This window comes from Scomber scombrus, chromosome 15 (assembly GCF_963691925.1).
Source record: "Scomber scombrus chromosome 15, fScoSco1.1, whole genome shotgun sequence".
Classification (NCBI taxonomy): domain Eukaryota; kingdom Metazoa; phylum Chordata; class Actinopteri; order Scombriformes; family Scombridae; genus Scomber; species Scomber scombrus.
This window is the reverse complement of record NC_084984.1, coordinates 8,495,238-8,519,713: the sequence shown is the minus strand read 5'-3', so window position 1 is coordinate 8,519,713 and position 24,476 is coordinate 8,495,238. Positions and strand designations below refer to the sequence as shown.

Below are 24,476 nucleotides of genomic sequence, written 5' to 3'. Positions count from 1 at the left end.
CAAAGGCATTTATTTTTGGGTTTGAGTCAGACAATGCTCTTTGTGAGGCAGCATTATTCTCCTAAATAAAGGCCTTAGAGTTGTCTGTTCCTCATGGACAGGACTTAAAATGATAAAGTGTCTGAATGTGAGTAAACATTAGCTTGTGAGATCCTTTTCATCTGCATGGCAAATGCCCTCTGTATTCTCTGTGTCCGTCTGCACCGCAGGGACTATTGTAAGGCCAGTTAAGAACTGAGGCATTCTTCAAAGGATAAGAGATAATCCTCTGAGTATCTCCATAGCTGATCTTCCTGCAAATGTTTTTAGGAGGATGAGGAGTTGTTCTTGCCTCAGAATACTAAAGGGTCACTTTCACACTTTCAATCACTGCCACAAAATACCTCCCTCTCCTCTGTCTGTTTGTACAGAAGGGTATAAAGCAGCAACAAGGCAAGTTTGCCTTTTAAAGATCTGTTAATCGATGTAAACTCTGTCAGACAAATTCCCCTTAGAGCGTTTAAGGTCACAGTGAACGAGACCAGAGAATATCTGGCTTAGACCTCAATTGTAAAGTTTAGTGCCTTTGTACGGTAGTTAGTGTGTTTGCACTATATAATTGTGTGCGATGCAGAGTGAATTTAAAAATTACAGTTTCATTTCAGCTTTACAGTATTTCATCATATTTGTGTTTACTTGAACAGGAAAAAAGCCATGAAAAATAACTCACCTTGTCTCCGTCCTCTCCAGGTGGTCCAGGAGGTCCTCCAGGTCCTGGCAGACCCACAGGTCCCTGAATACCATCTCTTCCAGCGGGTCCTTGAGGTCCTTTCTCTCCCTGTTTTGAATGACATATTTTCAGCCATGCTAAATTTGTGATTTTTTTCCCTGTACATCACTGTAATCTCTCTAATGTGATGTTCTTACCGGTCCGCCTTTCTCTCCAGCAGGGCCTGGAGGTCCCTGGGGGCCAGGGCGTCCAGGTAGACCTGTAGGTCCGGCTGGGCCACCTGGACCACGCTCACCAGGAGAACCCTACAGCATCAGCACACATCAATGTTAATTATCAGAATGACTGAGTGGAAATATCAAAGTACTCCAAAGTTTGAATAGTGAAATAAAATTACAATATCAAGCACATCTACCTTACAAAATAGGTCAGACCTGTCTTATGTAAGTAGCAAACTGTGCATATCATTACATTATATAAGAGCCTGAAACAACTGAGGAAGGGAACTCTGCTATGGAGGCAATTCCCAGAGATTGAGGGAATAAAGAAGGTGAGAGTAAGAGCGAGAGAATGAGAGTGACAAACTGAGGATGCGGATGCAGTAAATTGTACTCACAGCAGGGCCAGGTGGGCCATGAGGACCCTCATTTCCTTTCAGACCGTGAGCCCCCTGCAGAACAAAATAAAATGAAGGTTTCAGAAAACAAACACATCTATTGGGGAAACACACATCCTTCTTTACACTGGACTCCCAAATTTCAAATAGGCTCAGCATGAGCTGTAAAACCTTGTATAGCCCCCAAAGTGGAGGCTGACAGCAGATGAGGAGAAGAGTTATTTACCAAGACAACATCCTTTATATTACAAAGACATGGGAGTATCTCGCAATTTCTGCATCTGAAAGTTAAACTTGAAGCTGGTTCTGCCATTGATTTCTGGCTAGTATGCCTGCAGTCACAAAATAAGTGTAGATTGCGTAACTAACTGGACATAACACTCTATTAATTGAGGATACTAAATAAACAAATAAATACATAAATAAACAGCCTACAGTTCACTGTTCTTCTGAAGCCCACACAATAATCCAATAATATGTCTGAATATTGAGGTTCACCACATCATTAAAGTGACTTAATAGCCCATAACTATTACGCAATAACAAAACTGTGTGAGATATTGGATTTGTGAGAAGTTATTGTACTCAATCAAATTAGAAAGCAATGCTTACCACAGGGCCTGGCAGACCTCTCTCTCCAGGGAAACCTCTTGGCCCAGGGGGACCATCCTTACCTGCTGGGCCAGCAGGGCCAGGGTCACCCTGTAGAGGAAAGCACAATGTTATCAATCCTGTAAATGCAATGTAAGGAACACTGTGATTGTATGTTCTAAGTAACACTTAGATGTCTGCAGAGTAGTATAAAATAGAGCTTCAAAATTCACCTTAGCTCCTTCTTTTCCTGAAGCTCCAGGTAGACCCTGTTCACCAGGTGGGCCTGGGGGTCCAGGGTGGCCCCGATCTCCCATTGGTCCAGTCTCACCTGTTGGTCCCTACAATTAGAAAAAAACAAGAACAAAATCATGGACACTGCAGCATAACCCTCAGTTGCAGAGGAGGTGTGAACACTGGTAAGCAAAATCAGCATTTTAATTACAGAAAAGATGTTAAAATTTCTCCATCTATTGCAAAACGTGGCAAGAAGAAGCTGAGCATTTGCTGAGTGGGAGGCCTACTAGTCCTTAAGGCCACATACAGCGCTGTTATCATCAATGTTCTCAGCTGGCATTAGCAGAGCGGCTGGGAGGGAAAGTCTGCTAAACGTTTATGCATAATAGATGAAGAGCCTATTTGGTAATATGAAAGAGGATAAACAACACAAGTCATGGCTCATGCAGTATAGGTATGAGGATAAATCAATTATTTTGTCAAAAAAACAAAACAAACTCTAAGAAAGTGTTCTGGTAACTTTACTAGAGATGTAAAGGCTTACACTTTGAGATTAACACAAATACTAATATTTTATATTTCTGCAATTATTGAGATTTGTCTCGGTACTGCAACCATATCAATACAAGCCATCACTGATAATACACGTAAGTGAGCAACACAGCAAGATAGAGTGATGGTTAATGACTGTCACTCACCTGAGGTCCAACCACACCTGGAGGACCAGGAGGGCCAGTCTTGCCTTGGAATCCCTGAATGACAGAAGAAATAACAGAATTAGTATACAACTGACTGGGTGGAATAAAGATGAAAAGATCAGCGTTTAGTTAAGACCAGTTCACTTACAGTTTCTCCTCTCTGTCCAGGATGTCCAGGCAGTCCATCTTTCCCTGCGGGTCCCTGAGAAATACACACAAACCCACACATGAGGATGCACAGAATGACAAAGAACTATATCAAGAAAGGGGATGGGTTTATACAGAGAGCCTTGTGTGCTGGTGTTTAAACTTACAGGTGGGCCCTTTGGTCCTGAGAAACCTGTTGGTCCCTGAGGTCCTGGCAGACCCTGAAAAAACAACAAATGGCCACTGGTCAATAATCAGTTGTCTCTGATTGAAAGTGATACGTGTTATCAGACTGAAATGAGCTTGATGACGGTGTGATGGTACGTACCCTCTCACCGGGAGGTCCTGGTGGGCCATCATTTCCTGAGTTACCCTAAAGAGACAAAAAGAAGAGTCAATGACACATGTACTTTAACACAGAATATGCAGATAGGTGTCAGTGAAATATTTTACACACTTTTGGTCCAGCTTTTCCTGTTGGTCCTCTTGGCCCTCTCTCTCCTCGAGGCCCCTTGAGACGAGAAAAGCAGTGATTAAAATCATAGCATGGTTTCCAAGAAATACTCGTGACATTACAATGTTACGCTTAATTATTGTCTCAGTTTGGATTTCCCTGGAAATCTCCTGTATCTCTAGGTTGAGTCTCCATTTTCGTTCAGATGCCAAATTCGCCATCTGTATAGAAGCACGAGTCTGCTGAGTAAGACTAACCGTTGGTCCTCTTTGTCCGCGTGGGCCAGACTTTCCTGCTGTTCCCTGTGGACACAAACACACACAATGATCAAAGGAGTGGCACTCACATCATTAAGAGGCTGCATCCTCCAGAAGGATGACCTTAATGCAAGCAGACAATAACATTTGTATGCAGATTTCAACACATTTGGGCCATTTAGGAGCTCAGAAATAATTGTTTATCATTAATTACGAATTACTTCTTTTCAAACCACCATCAATATTCATCATCACTTATATGTGATTCATTATTACCTTAGAATACGGAATTATAATAAAAAAAATAATGCACAATATAATTTTACGCAATATTACAATTACAGTGGCTGCATACAACTTTAATGAGAAAAACAATGATAGCTTTTGTGTAGCTCTTAAGTTTCCCAGCAAAGTGCTGTGAAACTATGTTAATTATCCCTTTCTGTATAGGAGCTTAGTCTCATAAACTTCACAAATGGTTTGTGGAGATGAAAAGCTTTATGCGCTCTTCTCCACTCATGGTCATAAACCATTACTTTTGAAGGCAAGCTAATGGCCCATCCCTTAAAACAAAGAAAATGACACATTGTTCAACTATCACTAAATGATAAACTTGCTTTTGGTGGTTCGAAATGAGTTGCGTAACTTGTAATGACGAAGGAACGCAATTGTCTTTCCGTCCTTGGTAAAAATGTTTATTTTAGGGTGATGAACCTTCTTCTTGGTTGATAAATCTGAAGCCTGGGACAGGAGCCTGTCTCAAGCATTATGCCTGTATTGATCCAACCCTTGTAAGACTGAGAAGAATAACAAGAGGTCTATTTGACATACCCGAGTTCCTTTCTCTCCATTGGCGCCAGGGAAACCTTGGAAACCCTGAGATCCCTGTGTGACAGAAAGAAAGAAAGTAATTAATCATTTGAGAGACAAACCTTTAATATTATATCCTGTGTTTACTCGCTGAGATATCCTGCGCTCAATTAATGTGACAGGAGACTGGGTGCTCCATGAATAAAAGCAGTGTTTTGCTGTTGTTGTGTCAGGAGCTGAAGGCTGACACCAATAGGCAAATTCAAATCCCAAGCTCTTTGATCAGGGAGCTTCAAGCATGTCCAGTTGTCAGCCTTGTGGCTTTGCCTCAGACGGGCTAAAGGATGAGCCATCAAAATTTCAATAAAGCAGCCTTTCACCCACACATGTATGCATGTTTCATTCTCTTTCAAACACACACATAGTAACACTTTGGCCGACTAAATTGTGCCTTATCAAAAGGATTTTAAAAATCACAGACTGAAACACTGAACTAATGATAATATTGTTTACTAATATAAGCTTATTATGCAATTACCTTTGGTCCTTGTCTTCCTGGGTATCCTGGTAACCCGGGAACTCCAAGTTTACCCTGTAAAGAGAAGAGATTTACTTAAAAAGGTATTCCAGTGACTGAAAATTGCACCTTCATAATGTCGGGGTGCTCATTAGAGACAGATGATCAAAAATGATTCAGCAAAGGCAGACAACCTGAATTTCAGTTTCTAGTATGAGTCAAACTCCAAAAACAATGGCTCCTACAATGCAACTCAACTGTGTATTTCATTATCATTATCATATCATTTCATTATTATTCATCTTTTCTGCTTCCTTCATGTTCACTTCTTTCAAACCACATCATCTGGGCTATTTACTCAGGTTTAACAATGTTCCTCCAGAGCCACAGAAAATTAAACTGGCTTTACAGGCTGAAATTCATGTGTAAATTCCTATGTTATTTAATTCAATATTGAATGATGATTGTGATGCATACATTAAATATATGTGTGTATATATATATAACTAGGGTTCATGTAACTTCAAAATAAATACTTAGTACATTTAAAGGTTATCGATGATAGATAATCTTAAAAATCTTTTGTACAGCATTAATAAAACTGATTGATCTTATAATGAGTAACTTGCCAACCTAAATACAAGACAAGCAGACTTTCTTAGGTCAACATTATACTATATTTACACAGCAGCAAAAATAAATGAACAGTATTGGTATTCTTGTAGAAAAACTATATTAAAAAATGCACAAGCACCTTCTTAATGCAGCTGCATTTATTATTACCATTTCAGTTCTTGGCATTTTAACTCAAGGATGAAATGTTGGCGGTTGTGTATACTCTAATTAAATATGAAAATGACTCAGCTGTTGCTGTGTGTGCTATACAAATACAGTACAAATCAGGTCATACATCTACAACACTGAATAACCACCAAAATGCAAATATATGTGCGATTCAGATTCAGTATAAGCACTTTAGTATAAAGAAAAAGCTTTGAAGGATAACCAGTAAAAGCACTGTGGTTATTGTGGAACAATGGCACAGTACTATGTAAATGTGCTGTGCCATATCAGAGTTTGTGCAAGAATTTGTTAACACAGTCTCAATGATACTCAAGTTCTGTTCAAGCCTATTTGTAAGCAGTTTGTGAAAGATCATTAACAGGCTGCATCCACTAGAAGGATAAATTAAGTTTTTTTTTTCTACAGAAAATGGCTGAAGTATTTAACTTAACAGTTTACCCAGTGTTCAGTTTAATAAACAATGATAAGAAATGAATCCATTTTATGCTCCCAGCTGGTTCAGGAGTAGCAGCAGTGAAAAATCGGTTGCAATTCAGAACAGAATGATCTGAAAAACTATTTTCCTTATAAAGCCCTGCTGAGCCATCATCCTAGATCAAACATGACTGATGACACAAACTAACAACTTGTTTTTAATCTGTATCATTAGTCAATGTAGAATTCAGGCAGTTTCTGTGGGCTATCAGCATATATTAGTCGGTTACATTGGTCAGACAAAAGAACTTACCTTGTCACCATTTGGCCCAAGAGGACCAGAGTCTCCTGGGAGACCTGAACGACCCTTTGGCCCCTCAGGACCATCTTCTCCTCTAGGTCCAGCTGATCCAAGCTCGCCCTAGAAAGAACAGCAAGTACAAATATCACATGTCTGAACACTGAAGCATAACAGGTTGAACATATTTCAGTCCTCCCAACAACTTTTCAAAACCATTTTCTTAATATTTTAAAACCTCAGTTGTTTATTAGTGTTAGCACTCTCCTTCTTCCCTGCCTTTTACTGGTGAATTGCTACGTTTTAGGTGTGTTACAGCCACCCAACATTGATTAGTTGACACACTACATTTCACATTTGCATCACTGCCCTCTACAGTTGTCAGGAATGGATACATACTAGGATACATATGTTCATGTCTTTGTCTAATAGAACATGAAATACGTACATAGCATTGACTGCTTATCAAAACATTTCTCCATACTGCCACTAGTGGTCAAAAACTACAGAGCAGGACTCTGTTGGGAAAAGTTGAGCTCTGGTCCTTAAAGGCCCAAAAAAATATTTTCTAAAGAACTTACTGAGTGAAACCCAAAATATTCTGCCAAAGTTTCTAGTTTTAGTTTTGGCTGCTTCACATGAGAGATGACTGTGATTTTGTTGTGGTCTGTTCTCTTCCTACTGGTTTAAAGTGGACAGGGCCCTGTTGGAAAAAGCTGATGTCTAGACCTTGGTATTTAATGTTATTGAAGCATACTAGATCACAGATTTTTCTTGTTGAGCAAACATACAACCCTGTCAATTCAGGAAATTCACCCTTTTAAAACTGTTGAGCGTAATGTTGCTTAAAGAATCAAGTATGGCTATTTTCCCTCGATGTCTGCCCCTAAAAGCAGTTAGTGATCCTATTATTGCTTTTCTCTGTACGTGTGTGCCCCTTCTAGCAGGACACACACTAAATGACAGAGTACAAACTCGCTTTGACAACCATTCGCTGCTTCGGAGACTCAGTGATGTGTGAAAGGTATCTAGTTAAAGGCTGGCAGAGTTGCACAAGCTAGCGTGTGCGTGCACACACCCACACTCCAGAGCACATAAAAAGGCATCAAGCAAACTGTACTTGACTCACACTTGCAAGCTCATCAAATAGAACACTTTAAATTGAGCGTGCGCACGCACACACACACACACACACACACACACACACACACACACACACACACACATTTCTTAGGCATGCTTTAAAATGAGTCATTTATATTCTAGTCCATGTGTGTCTTCTCCAGAGCAGAGGGGCTCCTCAAATCTTTGCTTTCATCTGGATCTGCTACATCTCCAGAGGAAAACAGGCTGAAGCCCCATGTCTCTCTCAAGGGTTTGAAGGGGTTTAAAGTGCCATTGATTTCTCCTTACTTTCTGCACTCAGCTATAGACAGCCCAGTTAAGGATTGGGAGTTTGATGTTTGAAGGGTTGAAGCGACTTATGTTTCTCACTGTAAAAGGTAGTTTTCCAAAGACTTGACAGTGTAAATCCCTAATACAGTTTGGAGGAGGAAGCTGTTGCTGGGCAGACCTGTCAAACCTGCGCTCAACTCCTAAAGGACTGACTGGAAAGTGGCAGAGGGGATAAGAAAGGAATTGGAAACTGCTCACGTAAACTTGTACACAAAAGCACACACCAACAGCTGGCAAAAGGAACAACACCTTATGTTTGCTCATTACCCACAAGTCCTCAGTAGTCACAGAGGCTTAGGCCATAAGGGGCGAGTGTGACAGGAGTGGTTGTTACTTTTACTTTGTTCAGGTAAAGGTCACCCCGAGAACAATTTTGCTTGCAGAAGTTGTCTAACTGGTTTCATTCATTTTGATTTCATTCATACTTCCAGCACTCAAAAAAACACAAACTGTAAAGAAAAATATAAATATAAATTCTTACCCTGTCACCCTTGATACCCATATCTCCCTTGAAGCCGGGGAAGCCGTCTTCTCCCTAGCAGGCGAAGATAGCAGATAGAGAGGTGAGGATGTAATGAAGGAGAGAGAATTGGATAATACAGATGTTGAAACCATTTGTGTGATGTTCACACACAGACACTAAAAGGCAAGCATACACGCAGATGTCAAAATCCCCTGTTGCCATAGAAACTCTTCATCTGCTTTTTATTTTGTGCCAGTAAAATGCAGAAGGGTTTTACAGGATTTCATCCAGACTATGATGTGCCATACACAGTTTATCAGCACTATCACCCACCATCATTGTCTGCCTATAAATGTCCATTGTAATTCATATTAATACTACATTTTCTCTGAAGTTCAAAGTCTCTTCCTTTGACACATAAAAAAACCAAAAAACTTTCTGAGCCAACAGTCTGCGTTCTTTTACCTTTTCACCCCTGTGTCCTTTAAGACCGCGTACACCGTCGGCTCCCTGTGATGCAAGAACAGACAGAAGTTAAAGGTTGAAAAGGGTGCATGTTTGACAAAAGAGAGCATTGATAACTAATAGGAGGACATTCACCATCAATGCGAAGATAATATGAGGTCAGAAAAGTTATCTGATATAGATTTTGTTCATGTTTACTGTTCTATAGACTTTACTTTGTGTTGGATGCCTTTAGATGTGTTTTATCTGTTAATTACTATGCAACTGTAAAAGCAATTGAAATCTTAATGGCTACATTTCTTGAATGTTCTTCTCTTCTTCTCAGACAGAACAGACACTTCAGACATGAGCCATTCACCAAGGATACTGTTAGCTAGATATTAAGCCACTTGTGTGATCCTCTTTCTCAGTGGAAGCTTTCATGATTGGATCAGTCACACCCTCTTGCCAAGAATTATTTGATAGGATTTCTTTTGTCTCCGTTTTATCAGCTAGTAATGCACTAAACAAGAGAAGGGTTGTGAGCCTTGAGCTGTTATCAGCCCCAATGACAAACCCGGCATCATCTTGTGTGAGCTAAGATCTGAAAATATGAGTTTTTAGGTCTTAATCTTTGCACCGTGTTTTCCTTTATGTCTCTGCAAAAAATGTAGAGGCCATTGAACTATTTAAGGTAGTTCTTCTTTCAAGGAAGCGTTATTAGGCAGAAAACTAGGGCTCTAAATTTATTAACAGCTTTTTATAAATCATACTTTTTCTGTTGGACAAACCTTGGAAATAATAACATATTTTTTTAAGAAGCACTTTCATAAGATAATGGGCATCTCTCAGTTCATTACACTTGTTAATTGAAGGTTACCACTAGCTGATGATATCACAAATTCATTTCTCAGTGGTTAATAATCAACTCACCTTCACGCCTCGGGGCCCAGGATAACCAATGGGTCCTTGAGGGCCAGCAGGGCCCTGAAGAGAAAAAGATCTTTGGTGAGAGATTGTAACACACAAACCGTTAAAGTGCACACATGCACAGTGCTTATGTTATCTGCATTAATGCAAAATGTTTTATGCAAATGTGTCTGAAGTAGGACAAAGGGAGGGAAAAGAAACTTAAAAAAACGTAAATAAATTAAGGAACGAATAAAATGCAGGCTCCAAAATTAGGAGATATGTCTGCAGAAATAAAGCATACCAGGTGTCCTTTCTCTCCAGAAGGCCCTTCCTTTCCAGGGTGACCCTGTGAATAATTAAGAGAAATATTATTGCATCTCATTTCAGTATAATTACCACCATAAATACTACAACAGCCCTTATAACTGAGGGATTAAGTTGTAAAGCTATTTCAGGATGTATCAAAGTGGAAAATTGGAATAAGAGCCTTTTGAGCTCAATCTCATTTGGGATTTTATCCTTAATGCACAGAATTATAGAGGCACTACCGGCCATTACTGGACTCTAAAAGCTAGGACTGCCATTTGGGACTTCACAATGCATTACACACATACTATACATGTATATGCACATACACAACCACAGTGCAGAATCCCTAGAACCACACATCTAATACACACATGAATGTAAAGAGAAACAAAAAGGAGGGAAGGAAATTGATTGCATTCTCGTGAGACAGAGAAGCTCTGCAAAACCTCTGATGGCCTTTCAGTGATGAAAGCAAGACTGAATAAGGAAATAGATACAAGAGGGAACAGAAATGAGGAGCAGGGGGAGAGGCTGTTGATAAAGGATGCAACAAATGGATGAATAAAAAAAAAGCTAAATGTGTGTAAATGGTGGCAGGGCTATTTCTATTCTAAAAAGACTTTGAAAGCCATTAAAGGACAAGTAGATAATGTATCTATCTTCCTTTCTCTTTCGCCAAGTCCTTCCATTTTTTTTACACAATCTTCCTGTCTTTTTCTAGCCCTGCGGCTATTCATATTTCACAGCCTCTCTTGTCTCGGTCTCTCTCAGATGCCACCTGGTGCCTTCCAAGACACATCTGCCATTAGTGCAGGTGTCTTCTGTGCTGTCTGCACAGGGATGGAAAAGAGAGTGTTTGCATGTATATTTCTGTGTGTGGGTGGTGAGTTGCACAGCTACACAGCTGTGGTAATGTGTTGTATCATACATATGTCTCAACCAAATAATTATCTCAGTATGGCTTAAATGTGTTAAGTGGTTTTTAAACATTAACATTTGATGCACTGCTTTAAAAATGCTGTTTCTCACATTTATGCAAATTTTAAATAGTTTAAAAAAACGCATAGAGTGGGAAGGGGAAAGAAAGAGTTTATTTAGGTATTTTAATTGCATACATTTCTTGTGCAGTTTGTACAGTAAACTCACCGGTGGACCATCAGCACCTGGCATTCCTGGCAAACCTGGTTTTCCAGTAGGGCCCTAAAACAAAGACAAGACCCAATGTTAGGACAACTAAGACATCACAAAGTATGACGAGACAAACAAATCAAATGTCAGAGGTATGAAAGTCTGTAAGAGAACAAAATCTGTAAAAACAAGAGTGTACAGCCTTGTTAATGGCTCTGCGAGGCTGGTTCTTTAAGCTAAACGCTAACATTGGCATGCAAATATACTCACAGTGACAATGCTAACATGCTAACATTCTTGTTCTCACTAGCTCTCTATTTTTCATAAATCCTGGCCCAGTTTTACTAAAACAGAAAAAACCCAAATGTCTACATTCTACATTAGCTGCATGTAGTAGCTTTGCATCAATGGTTTAGTGTTGTACTGCCTCCAAGATTACAAGATTGTTAACAAAGGCTATTTAAGATGTATCTTTTAAATCATCCAGATGATTCAAAAAGTCTGTTTTTTATGATTTATGATCAACCAGGGCCATTTATTCTTCAAATCAATGATCTTTAATTTGTTCTTTATTTCTTTCTATGTTACCTCATCAAATACCATAAACTACTAAAATGTCATTTATAATTGGGGGGGAAACATAATACCTGCATTATCCATTCTCAAATTCCACCAGTTCAATAATAAACTGAATACCCACCACATAAGCTGGCAAATGTGATTTAGCTGAAATTGGATTAAAATGTATCAGGATTAAAATCTGTCTGTACTGTCTCGTAGGCACTATTCGGTCCTGCGTTGGGGATGGGGATGTGTTTGCATAATAGTGTGATAAGCATTTGGAACTGAATACGATAGCAACTTGGCTTTCAGCACATGCAAATGAATGAGACAATTTCCTGCAATTTTATAGATTTTGGGTCTGTGATTATTAACATTTTATCAAGCTGGCAGTTTTTTGCCTATCGAATTGCAGGAATGGTATCATATTTATTTAGTGATCATGCAATATCTTACCTTCTCTCCTGGAGTTCCAATTGCTCCTTGGGGCCCAGGAAGACCCTGTAGAGGGGATACACAATGCTCAGAACATCTTGCTTGATGGATGACGGCAATATCTAATGTCAAAAAACCTGCTCATCACTCACCTGGGCACCTGGGTTGCCTTGCTGTCCAGGAGGTCCAGGCTCGCCTTGAGGTCCCTGAGGTAAAATGAAGTATTGTGTTACTCTGTTTTTAATAAACCTCAAGAGTAAGATAAATGCAAACAGCAATTTCTTTTTTCAAATCCCATGTGAAGGTAAGACTGATTTGTTGCTCCATACGGTCCATTAAAAGTGAAGTGTTGCTCTGAACAGATATAAATTAGAAGCCATCAAAGAGCACATCACTGCATTATTACCTTCTTATACCTGAACAGGCCATCATTTTTGAACAAATAGAACTATAATTCTGCCTCACAGTAGGAGACACACACATACACACACACACACACACACACACACACACACACACACACACACACACACACACACACACACACAAACAAACATACAGTGCCACACTCCCACACCTCCTTTCCTAATGAAAGAAACTGCCAAAGCCCAAACACAAAACCCCTTGCCTCTCAGATAACTGGCAATCAATTATGTTGCTATGGTCCAAGAGTCTGGGAAAGCTGATGATCTTCCATCTCTACCTAGTTGGAAACTTCCCAGAAGAACAGACAAGCTGCACAAGCCAGGTATTCTTTCATTATAGCCATGCGCTACCAGAAATTGACCTGGAATGATCCAACTAGGCATGGTGGACTGCTCAAATGGATCTAAACACAGCCGGTCTATTCTTCATTATCTGCTAAGTATCCTCTGATTGTAGTGGTGTGGCTGTGTATGTGTGTAAGAGAGAGATAGAGGGCTCATGGGGCCACATGGTGGATTTAAGGGTGAAATAGGGTGTCAGGGATTAAAATGGTGCACTTTTAGATTCTGTGACAGCTGTGTGTTTTGTGATTTTTGTTATTACTTCTGGAAATATAGAATAATGCCGGATACTGCACATACATATAGTCATTAAATCAATCCAAGCTTCACTTACTATGTTTCCTTTGGGTCCAGAGTGGCCGTCCATTCCAGTAACGCCCTACAACAGAGGAGAGGAACACAACATTCAGCACCAAGAAAATCTATAAAACACTGAAAAGGTTAGTAATTTGGTTTCACATGAACTGTTAAATGTCAATCTTAGCTTTTAAAAGAAAAGAAAACCACATAGTTATATCCTTATTTGGCTTACGCTGCTGCACTGTATGAATTTTAAGGTTTTGTTTTATTGTTTTTGGAATCTCTACATCCTGCACATACATAGCACTACAAAGTAAGGTACTTGATTGATGCGCACTGTCCGTGTTAAATTAAATCTGTTGAAACAATATAAATATTATTTTTACGCTTGGCTCTGCTGTAGACAAGTTAAGCTCAATAACATATGCTTCTCTTTGTGTATTCTGTCTGAAATATATTGAGTTTTTGTATTTCCCTGTGGGTGTTTGCAGTGTCTTTTGTTCTTGTTGCCTATGGAGGTGGTAAAAAATGAATCTGTTCTCTATAAACACTAAATCTATGGTAACAGCATGGATATGAAAAGGTGAGAAGAAGCTATAGGGACTCACAGGGGGTCCAGGAGGTCCCTGAGGTCCTTTTGGTCCCAGCAAACCACGGGGCCCCTAGGAAAAGAAGAGAAATGAGATTTAGAAATGATATCCCACCTGTAAAAGGATTAATGGGTTACTAACCCTGTTCAACTAAATCAAGTGTCAAAATTATACCTTTTGAAAAAGCCTAACTTCCCAAATGTCCTTGAGGACACTCTACAGAGTCAGACTGTGAGGGAAAGCTGAAACCCATTCTTGTTCTTTTTTTTTTTTACTACACATTCATTCCCCACAGCTATGCCTATCAAACATTGCTTTGAATTTCAGTGCTTTGCCTCACAGCCACAGTTACCTAACAAGACGTATTATCCTGGCAATGAGAATTAACACCAATGTAGCACACCCTGGTGGACAAAATAAATCATAACAGCAGATATCAAGGCTTTCTGATGGTTTCTCCTTCCCCATCTTTTTTTCCCCACTTTCCATCGGATATATCCTGCCCTGAGAGAGTGGTAGGCTATTATAATAAGCTTAATGTGAACTGCCTGTATTTGTCACCTCCACAAATTCTCTTGTACAGGTGAGGCACTAACAAAGCCTGATCAATACACAATTTCCAGCAGTGTACTGCTACAAAATCTACATTTATATGAATATGTAATAAGGCTAAGGTCTGCAAATGATATATGATATCATCAGACCATATGATTGTTCACTAACACAATGACATGATGAGAACAGGCCCTCGGCTCTCGGCTCTATCATTCCTTGCAATCTCTTAGTGTGAGACTGAATAGTAATATATGTGATCACTCACTGGTTCACCAGGAAGTCCCCTAGGTCCGATCTCTCCATCATCTCCCTGGGAAAGAGAGAAAACGGGTCAGAATGTGCGACAGACAGTGAATGATAATTGAGGAGAAAGCGAGGATGTGTGTGAGAGATAATGGGAGGGCATAAAGAAAACCCAGGGAAAGAGGGGATCAGGTTGCATCGGCCGTTGGTAATGAGGATGGAGAGGGTAGATTACATGTGCAGGGATCAAAAAATATTAAGGAGAAAATTGAGAGGAAAAGGGGACACTGTAAGAGCGAGTGGAAGTAACATTTGGCTGCTGAAAAAAACGTAAAGTAAATTAAGAGAAAGAAGTTCATCTTAAATGTAATTTCTGTCTTCCTGCAACGGCATTACAGTGACAGTTAGGGGGTAAGATACATGCATCATTATTATAATATACATCGTCTTTTCTTATTTCCCTTTCAGGCTACAAGAGATAATTAAAATTATTTGTAATTTTTTGTGTTACCCTCTCTCCATCTTCTCCATGGGCGCCAGGAGGTCCAGATGGGCCATTTTCACCCTGTAACAGTAAACATTTACATTTAACAGTAGTTCACATAAACCCAAATATACAGTTGCGCATCATACAAATACAAACTTTTCATAGAACCATAAAAATTACTTACTCTGTGTCCTTTTTCACCAGGAAGTCCAGCCAGACCATCAAACCCTCGGTCTCCCTGAGGAGCAGAAAAAACAAAGGTCAACAACTTGTCCAGGCTTCAAAAACCCACGTTTAAACTGACATGATGAAATATGGTAAATTAAAGTCATAAAAGTAGTAAAGTTACGAGGTAATGACAATGTTGGGCAAGGTACCTTGGGTCCAGACTGTCCTGGCATGCCCCTGGCACCATCAGACCCAGAACGACCCTGTAAAAGAAATAGTTAAATAACATTTATCCAATGAACCAGAATCACTAAGAACACTATACACTATGAGAAGTAGCATATTTCTGGATTTTTATTCAGTACTCTGAAATGTATACACAAAATGTATTTAAAATGAGTAAGTATGATTATGGGTGCTTTGCATTGCACCTACCCTTCTGCCAGGCTTTCCAGAGGGTCCAGAGGATCCCATAGGCCCACGTGGTCCCTGATACGAAAGCACTTATGTTAAACTCAGAGGCATTTCTTTTTTCTGCATTTTTAATATCTGAGACCGTCCAGAAAGTATAATACTAAAACAAGGAAATTGTAATAATTCTGCTTTTAAGTGTTAGAAAAATTATTTGTTGGGACTAATGCAATACTACAAAAGTTTAAGAAAATATATGTTAGTTTCATTTAAAAATACAACGTTTCAGTAAGTTTTCAGACAAGGTTTGCTTAAATTTAGTTGTACAGAAATTCATTTTAAAAACACAATATGCCATTTTGATATCTCATACCTGAGGACCAGCCTCTCCAGACTCTCCCTTCAGTCCCGAGACACCAGGAGGACCCTGAGAAGGAAAAAAACAGATTTAATAAACACTAATCCAAACCAAGTTAACAACTGTGATACAAACAGTTTTATGCATTCATTTTGTGTACTGTGCACTACAATAAACTGCTGATCAAATCTTTGATATTAAATTTCTATTGATTCTGACTTTGTGTTTGCTGTGAGGTGATATGCAATACATACCAGAGGGCCGGGTCTGCCAGTCAAACCCATTGGACCTGTAGGGCCGCGCATAGCCAGCTGAACACACGTAGGAAACAAATTAGCAATATAATCAAAGACAAAATAAAAACAGAATCATTAAAAGATAAATACAAAAAAGCTTCAAATTTAACAGATTTATGATTAAATTCTATATATCTTATACTGCTTGTATGCATGGGTTTGTGTATATGTGTGTACTCTATGTGTATTTGAGTATGTTCATGTGCTCTGTGTGTGCATGTGTATATGCAGTTCTCTTTTCTACAGTTCACAGGGACATCCAAAAAATGTAATAATGATAATAACAAAATAATGAAGGAATTAAAATTATGGATGTAAAGTGCTACAAAGACAAAGAAGCATGTGTAAAATCAGGTTAAAGACAAATATTCCAAAAATACAACAAATGTTGCAAATAGTATGGGAAAAATAAATATATATGGTATATACTGACTACTGCTGTCTGATGATGTGTTTATGTGTGAACAGTTACCCTAGCCTGCTGCATGATAGCTTGCATCTGGGCCTCCTGCGCTGATACAGCAGGTCCCTTTTGTCCAGAGTCACCTCCGGCGCTGAATCTGAACTATAGAGGGAAACAGAGATTGTTGAATCTTTAATCCAGTAACAATGATTCAATCACATAGCAGCCGCCGGCAAAACACAAAAATAAAAAACAGAGAAACACGCGGAATAACTAAAATGCTGGCTACAGAAAAATAAACATTTAACATAAACCTGACAACAAGCATTAACATCTATTCTGAATAAAATGTTCATTATTTCTTTAATACGATGTTCTCAGCTAGAAACTATTCAACAGATGTTGAACTAAGCATTAGTCTCCAGCTGCCAAACCAACACCATCAAAGGCTGCTTCTGCAAGCCATGAGCTTCGAATTCTACTGACATCTGGTGGTGATAAGGCAGCATTGCACCATAGGTGAATATTCAGGCTTGCGGTGCAACATGTTTGTTTGGGTCAGGAATCTTGGGTTGGGTCACATTGCACAGGCCTCAGAACGCTGACAGTCAGTTGGTTTATGGATGCACAGCAAAACAGTAAAATACTGTACAGAGTTTCACCATCACAGAAACACTGTTACCAAGAAGCAAACACAGTTGATTCAGAACATCACAGCTGAGTCTGATCCATTGCAGCTCACTCACTGTAAACCAAAACATTACAGAGAACAAACTGCTGCCACGATTTCTTCTTCTGATTAAATTCCTGCTGTGTTTGATTAAGCGTTGGCCCCCACTCTGCTATCAGAGTCACAATCAAACACAGTATATGCAGCTATATTTTTTTTCTGTCTGCCAGCCTGTGAGCCTGTCTTTGATTCTTTCTCTCTTTGTCTTTTTCATGCTCCTAGAAACAGAAAAACACTATCACACTATACATTTACCAACTCATGGTGGAGCAGACTTTCTACAGAAAATAAAGAAAACACTACTTAAAGGTACACTATGCAGTATTTGTCGGTTGGTGTTTGTAAACACAGCATTCAAAGTTGGCCCCTCCTCCCCCACTTGACCAGAGTGAGAGTGAGAGAGAGAGCCAGACGGAGAGCAGCAGTGGTTGAGCGAGCTAGACTGAATGAAGAGAGTGAGCAGCTCTGCCGAGAACAAAGCCACGAATCACATAAATAAAACATTATTTTCTGATTGTTTTATGCAAGTTAGTTCTAAAGCCAAATAAACACGCCCACATCTCCAAGCGGGAAGGCGCCACATTGCTGGGTTTTGTGTGAATACAGAGCTCCATCCTGTCCACTGTAGTCTCTATGCTCATCAAGTGTGCAGCTCAGCCTCTCAGACACGCAGACCTGCAGCTCTTTATACCTCCATGACACAGAGAGCAGAGCAGAGCACAGGAGAGAGATGGAGACAGCAGTGTAACCTAGTCCTGAGTCTATACTGTTTTTTTTTGGGGGGGGGGGTTTAAGGAAAATCCTGCATTGTATACCTTTAATGAATTGAAGTGAACTGTTAAAGCAAAAATACAGTGCTAAATATCTGCCATTTAACCTTGTTGTTTTGTCAACACTAAGAGCCAAAAAGTCATCTGGTGAAACAAGGGTGAAACAACAATGCATGTTTCTCATTAGACTTGGAGCTCAAGGATCAGATTCCAAGTTTTGCTTTCTGCCAGTAGATACACCAGAACGACTCAAGTTCCTGTCCAGACAGCGCTTGCCACATGGCTCACCCAGACAGCTCTATGGACCCCTGAAACCACAACTTCACATCTGTACAACTAATCAGGTCCAACAGCAGCAATGTAGCCTTCCAACTACAAGGAAGATAGAGTAAAAAAGGTAGACAGCATGGGACGTCATTAGGATGGCTATGTAACTGTTGCAATCCAGTCACTGCATACAGCTGAAGCCACAGAGAGAAACGACAGCATTGCTTTGCTTCCTGTCTAAAGCTAGACAACTTCCTGGAAGGACACCTGATAACTTTAACTTTGGCCAAAGAATGTAGGATAAGTTTAAAACTAAGTAGGTAGAGAAAGTACTATATTATGAACTGAGATTGAGCAACACAGGCTGTAGAGTAGGGGGCTATCTCAGCGACTACACATACCACAAGGGGTTGCTAAAGCACAGATTTGTGTCATAACATTTATAAGAGACAGGCCCACCAAAATTGGTCTCATCGGAAATTCCCTGCATTCCACTAGAACGTGTAAACCACATGTCAGAGTAACTGATAAAACAGAAAAAGAAGAAAAACTTTGAATTTCACTTTCAGTGCAGTTCGAATTAAATGTATCATTATTATTATGATTTTATTGCATAATACTTGGCCTTAAGCAAGGGTAAACAAGGATATAAATCCGCATGGAAAACGTTTTAGGGCTTTAACAGAGGTGAAAACAGACAGCATTTCCTATTTTGCTATTTTTAACTCTTTTGTTCAACAACTGTAATTTACTTACAGGCAGCATCAGGACAGTTCCAGGGGGTCCTGGCAGACCATCAGCACCAGGAAGACCGGAACGACCAGGAGGACCCTTAGACGGAGAATAACACAAACATGATGTACACAGGCAGAAATGTGCTTATTTTCTGTACTTCTATAGATCAGAAAATGTGTATGACTTTTTTCTTTCTACTCACCCTCTCTCCAGTATCTCCAGAGCCGCCTGGTGGGCCAGAAGGACCTGGGGGTCCAGGGAGACCCTATTTGTAAGCAAAAGATCTCATTTGACTCCCATACATACATAATGCAACACAAAGGAACAGTCATATTTGCTCCACTAAATGTTTCTTGTCTTTATCTCACAAAGTGGTCACACATGGGGGAAAGGAATGCATGAGGCAATATGGAACAGCTTGTTCAGTTGTAAATCCTTTGTGGGGCGCTCTTTATTTGTCTATAGCTCAACGCTTGAATGGCTGGCCTCTATGGGAATCCATCTGCAGGGTGTCCGAAAAAACGTCTCCCTTGATAAATAATTAAGTTCTTCAACAGCTGGGCAAGTCCATATCTCTTCGAGGGAAACTGTTATGGCCACTCCCTTTGAATTAGGAATAAGGGAGCCAGGGATTTTCACAGGAAAACACAAAACTTGTATTTTCCTATCCAAAGGACAAAGCATAAACAAACTAGAAGAATGGATGACATAAACTATTATCAGCTTTTATTTATCAACACAGATTACTTTGAAAAATTCCAGTGATGAAGAGAGACAGATGGAGAGAGAAAACAAGGAAAAGGCAAAAAAAGGAGAGGAAGTTAAGAGGAAGAGACTCAGGGAAAGACAGACTGACTTACTGTTGGCCCTTCAGGCCCAGGCGGACCCTCCACCAACATTCCCTGAAACACACAAGCACACAAAGCATTAGATACTACACAACTATCTCATATGCACTCACAAGCATTTTCTGTGTCAATTTACACAGAATTCTGATTAAAGGACATTCATACGTGTTCCAACACATCTGCCGATCAACTTTCTACCCTTTTGCTATCGTAATGTACATTCCTGCCTGTCATTTCAGTTTAACTTGCAATTAAGGACAGGAGACACAAAGGTAAGGACGCCCTGAGGCCTACCTGGACAAGCTCAGGGAACTACTAATCAAACTGAACACATAATTCATCTGTTCATACTGACAAACCAGATGTTTGATCATGCATGCAGCATAAAGCCAGTTCGTGCATGAGTCTGTGCTTTGACATAAAAAATATGTCTACCGTATGCAGCTAATAACAGCAACCCATGATGTTTGTGTTGACTCACAAGCATCTGAGTTACAGATGCATTGTTCTAGCTCTGTGGCTACAGAGACATTGCTTTGTTTGCTCCTGTGGTAACATTTTGGCTTTCTGCTGTATTACGAGGACAGAAACCTATGCATTATCCAAATTCATTTGAATTACGTGATATCAGCATTTTTCCATCAACCCCCCCAAGCTAGGACCCTCTAAGCATTTTCATCACAAAATTACTGCCATTGATCTTTCGCATTCCCCAGTTATGGCTGTGTTCCGCCTGCAGTGTGTTTCACTGGGACTGGGGCTAAATGTTGGCACAGACCTAGAAAGGTGCATCTGTGACAACATCTGTTTCTTAAGACAGCACACACTGGGTGGCAAGGTTCACCCAAACGAATGTGTAATGTGTCCACGAATGCAAACACACAAACAGTCATCTAAGAAGTGAACTTAAACACTCTCTCCTTTATGCTCTCACATATAAACACTAGGACACTCAGTTACATAGGCGTGTATACTTAGTGGAGCTCAGTGACATTTGTTTAAAGTGAAACAGCTGTAGTTGTATTAGACATATAAATCTCTTGTGTTTGATGCACCTTTGTAGACATACCAATGCTGTAAAAAGGAGTCATCCTTACTTTTATAACGTTACCTGTATATGAAGAGTATCTGAATTATGGTTGAATGTGTTTCACCTGTTTTAATTTACAAAAACCTCAGGTTTCTGGCAGGAAGGCAGAAAAAGGTTGAGAGAATTCTAACTCTCTTCTGTTCTCCTTGTATTCCTGTGTTTACACACTAACCACACTGTGTTTAGAGATTATTGACAACCCTGCATGGCCGTTCTCCGAAGGTTTATGCTGTAGCCCTGATGACCAGCAGGAGCGAGGCCTTGCCCAAGGGTACTACAAGAAAGGTCTGGTAGGCCTTTGTGTGTTTGGCTTTAGGATTTTCATTCAGAAGTGAGGGGTGGGTTGTGTTTAGATGTGGATCACACATATGTACTCGCAGATATAAACATCCACGCATACGCCCATGTGCACACAAGCACACGTAGCCTACATCTGTTGCTCATACATGTTGTTCAAATAGTCATACTCACAGGCTCAATAACAGCAGGCTCTCCCTTCTGTCCCTTCTCGCCGCGAGCTCCATCGACCTACACACCAAACACACAGACAAAAAACATTATCAGCCGCCCATCTCCTCATTACTCTCATCAGGCTTATCTTTCTCATCTTCAAGATCATGTTTTTGTCAGTATGTCTTTCACCTGGCCGTAATACTCATCGGTCTCAGCAGGCAGCAATTTGGCCCCTTTGTCTCCATAATCCAGGTCTTCATAGCCATCATACAGGTCTAAATCACTATAGTCTGTGATGTGCTCCTCTTTGAACCCATCCAGATCAGTGTATTCCGCGTCGCCTTCCACCCCGAGGCCTGTTCCGGTGGCAATGGATCCTCCGGCTCCGGTGCCAGCAGTGGCTGTGCCTCCTCCAGAAGAAGATCCTCCCACAGAGACAGAACCACCACCGACAGATACAGAACCTCCTGCACCAGCACCTCCTCCACCAGCACCGCCTCCGAGGGTGATGGTAGAACTGCTGCTGCTGCTGCTGCTGCTGCCTCCTCCACCACCAATATGAACTGAGCTGCTGCTGCTGCCTCCTCCACCACCAACTGAACTACCAATGCTGCCGCCAGCTCCACCAGCTCCACCAGCTCCACCAGCTCCGTAATGGCTTTCCACGCCATAATCATATGCATCGTCATAGTCATCGTAGGAACCTCCAACCTATAAAAAACACAGAAAATGGGAATATAAGAATCACTCAGTCTAATGATTTTTACATGCATGTATGTGAGGAACACAAGGAGCGTCTACGTCGTCTGAAATTGTGTGTTTCAGTTAGAGGCAATTGCCAATAAAGAAGTTTCTTTCTGTGTAAAAAAAACCCCAGAAAAGTGAGAACATGCAGTTGTGACCTTTTAAATATGTAAGAGTGTAAGAGTACTATTTTTTACCAAGGCTGCAACATTTCTCCACGATTTTTATTTCTCCATGATGGTATTTTTAAAATACATTCAGTATCATATTGGCCTTGTTCTCCCGTGTGGATTGGTAGATTTTAAAAATTATAGCATTGTAAAATGCCAAAAAAAGCCCAGATTATGTATGTATCCCATGTATCAGAGTTGGTCTTTGGTCTTGCAAAGAGCAAATAACTTAGTAAAGAGTTGGAGTTGAAATGATTTTAGCAGTACATATATCTGTTAAACTTAGAGGTCACACCAACAATACCAGTGTGATTAATGTCAACCTACTGTTGTTTTATTGCTGATGATCGTCATTGAACTTCCTCCTCCACCGGTAACGACCCTGCTTTCGATTCCGGTTCCAGTTCCAGCACCCAAGTCAATCTTAGCCCCTGCTCCCAGGTCCAGGTCTCCCCCGGTGCCGATGCTGGTGATGGTGACGCGTCGAGAGCTGTCACCGTCTGGTGCCGCTGTAGACTCGTCATAGTAGGTCTCGTAGTTACTGTAGGCGTCGTAGCTGTCGTAAGTACCGGTCTCCGCTCCGTAGGCGTCCCCTCCATCGGTGGCAGTAGCAGTAGGGTTTGCAGAAGAGGATGAGCCAGTGGAGATGGAGGTGGACACTTTGCGGTCGGTGCCGCCAATGCCTCCCAACACCTCCTTCACTGAAGTTACCACACTGTCTCCATCTATCACCTGTAAGATGTACAGAGTATTGTCACTGGTGTAGCCTATTTTGGAAAGCGCAGATCTGTAAAAAGTCTAACATAGCCCTTAGGGTTATCACTTGAAATTATGATGTTGTATTTTGGAAGGTGTCAGCATTAATGGAGAGAATCCATTTGGAAGCAAAATTTAGTCTAGTAAGCATCCGATTTGTATATCGACAGACTACCTTATCTTTCTTGGTTGTCTCCTCAGTATCAGGGGATGAATCATAAGGTTTGCCATCCGCGTCTTCATAGTAAGGGTATTCATAATAGTAGCTGTCCTCCTCTGTGTTCTAAAGGAGGGAAACATAAAATTGACATTAAGAGACAGTCAGACTGAGAGAGAAAGAATAACTATCAATTATTAAAAACATGATTCTTAAATATGATCCTCTGCGCTCATGCCGCCGAGTCTGCATGATGTATGTGCGAAAGACTGGCCATCGATCAGAAGCACACAGGAATGCCTTCTACTAGAGGAAACCTCATGCTGGATCTCCCTGTTGCAACATGTTACCACTGAATGACGAATTACTCTTCCACTGCTTTCTAAATTAATCTGTCACACGTCTTAAAATTTAAAAAAAAGGTCAAGTTTTTTTGTGCACCTTGTAGGCATATCTAGGGAAAGGGAAAAGGTCAAGAGGAAGAGCTTCCTGTTCATTTTGTAACACTTAGACTCACTGTTAATTAACATGCACACAGTGTATTGGTATTCAGTGCGGGAACAAACGGTGCATTGCTGGGATGCAGGCTTAGGCAGGCACCACATCATTCCTGGACATTATTAACTAACTGCATAGCCCAATAACCCTGTTCTTCCCAGTCAGCACTTCCCTCTGGCAGAGTACAGCTCTCTTGTATAAGCCAAGACGCGCTTTTCAGCACAGGATCCAACCAGGATCTGATTTGAGTATTACAGACAATTATGGATTAAGGGAAATTAACTTATTTTAGTAAGGTCAGCCATCAGGACACTTTGTCTTTTCTTGCTGGTTTCTACAATTTCATGAAATGTCCAGAATATTTTTATAAAAATCCAAACATTAGCTGGCTGTGAGCTCTGAAGTTAACAAGAACATGTAC

At 40.4% G+C, this 24,476-nt stretch overlaps 2 protein-coding genes across 3 annotated transcripts in view; one reads left to right on the top strand and one right to left on the bottom strand.

Annotated features, from left to right (window-relative positions):
- col5a1 (procollagen, type V, alpha 1) overlaps positions 1 to 24,476 on the bottom strand; it is a 74,267-nt gene that overhangs the window by 15,468 nt on the left and 34,323 nt on the right. For both annotated transcript variants that reach the window (XM_062434103.1, XM_062434104.1), the window contains exons 6-43: positions 23,576 to 23,683; positions 22,972 to 23,376; positions 21,920 to 22,441; positions 21,749 to 21,805; positions 20,200 to 20,241; positions 19,542 to 19,604; positions 19,361 to 19,435; positions 16,907 to 16,999; positions 16,393 to 16,449; positions 16,154 to 16,207; positions 15,805 to 15,858; positions 15,579 to 15,632; positions 15,386 to 15,439; positions 15,226 to 15,279; positions 14,737 to 14,781; positions 13,935 to 13,988; positions 13,361 to 13,405; positions 12,412 to 12,465; positions 12,281 to 12,325; positions 11,282 to 11,335; positions 10,128 to 10,172; positions 9,848 to 9,901; positions 8,936 to 8,980; positions 8,489 to 8,542; positions 6,568 to 6,675; positions 5,058 to 5,111; positions 4,541 to 4,594; positions 3,710 to 3,754; positions 3,456 to 3,509; positions 3,327 to 3,371; positions 3,166 to 3,219; positions 3,000 to 3,053; positions 2,852 to 2,905; positions 2,150 to 2,257; positions 1,938 to 2,027; positions 1,326 to 1,379; positions 907 to 1,014; positions 710 to 817 (exon numbers count right to left, since the gene is read on the bottom strand). In XM_062434103.1, coding sequence (XP_062290087.1) covers positions 710 to 817; positions 907 to 1,014; positions 1,326 to 1,379; positions 1,938 to 2,027; positions 2,150 to 2,257; positions 2,852 to 2,905; positions 3,000 to 3,053; positions 3,166 to 3,219; positions 3,327 to 3,371; positions 3,456 to 3,509; positions 3,710 to 3,754; positions 4,541 to 4,594; positions 5,058 to 5,111; positions 6,568 to 6,675; positions 8,489 to 8,542; positions 8,936 to 8,980; positions 9,848 to 9,901; positions 10,128 to 10,172; positions 11,282 to 11,335; positions 12,281 to 12,325; positions 12,412 to 12,465; positions 13,361 to 13,405; positions 13,935 to 13,988; positions 14,737 to 14,781; positions 15,226 to 15,279; positions 15,386 to 15,439; positions 15,579 to 15,632; positions 15,805 to 15,858; positions 16,154 to 16,207; positions 16,393 to 16,449; positions 16,907 to 16,999; positions 19,361 to 19,435; positions 19,542 to 19,604; positions 20,200 to 20,241; positions 21,749 to 21,805; positions 21,920 to 22,441; positions 22,972 to 23,376; positions 23,576 to 23,683 — 3,177 coding nt within the window. The remainder of the gene's footprint in view (positions 1 to 709; positions 818 to 906; positions 1,015 to 1,325; positions 1,380 to 1,937; positions 2,028 to 2,149; positions 2,258 to 2,851; positions 2,906 to 2,999; positions 3,054 to 3,165; positions 3,220 to 3,326; positions 3,372 to 3,455; positions 3,510 to 3,709; positions 3,755 to 4,540; positions 4,595 to 5,057; positions 5,112 to 6,567; positions 6,676 to 8,488; positions 8,543 to 8,935; positions 8,981 to 9,847; positions 9,902 to 10,127; positions 10,173 to 11,281; positions 11,336 to 12,280; positions 12,326 to 12,411; positions 12,466 to 13,360; positions 13,406 to 13,934; positions 13,989 to 14,736; positions 14,782 to 15,225; positions 15,280 to 15,385; positions 15,440 to 15,578; positions 15,633 to 15,804; positions 15,859 to 16,153; positions 16,208 to 16,392; positions 16,450 to 16,906; positions 17,000 to 19,360; positions 19,436 to 19,541; positions 19,605 to 20,199; positions 20,242 to 21,748; positions 21,806 to 21,919; positions 22,442 to 22,971; positions 23,377 to 23,575; positions 23,684 to 24,476) is intronic.
- The window catches only part of gfm2 (GTP dependent ribosome recycling factor mitochondrial 2), a 271,535-nt gene continuing 266,989 nt past the window's right edge, over positions 19,931 to 24,476 (top strand). The window contains exon 1 of the mRNA XM_062434107.1: positions 19,931 to 19,940. The gene's annotated coding sequence lies outside the window, so the exon portion shown is untranslated. The remainder of the gene's footprint in view (positions 19,941 to 24,476) is intronic.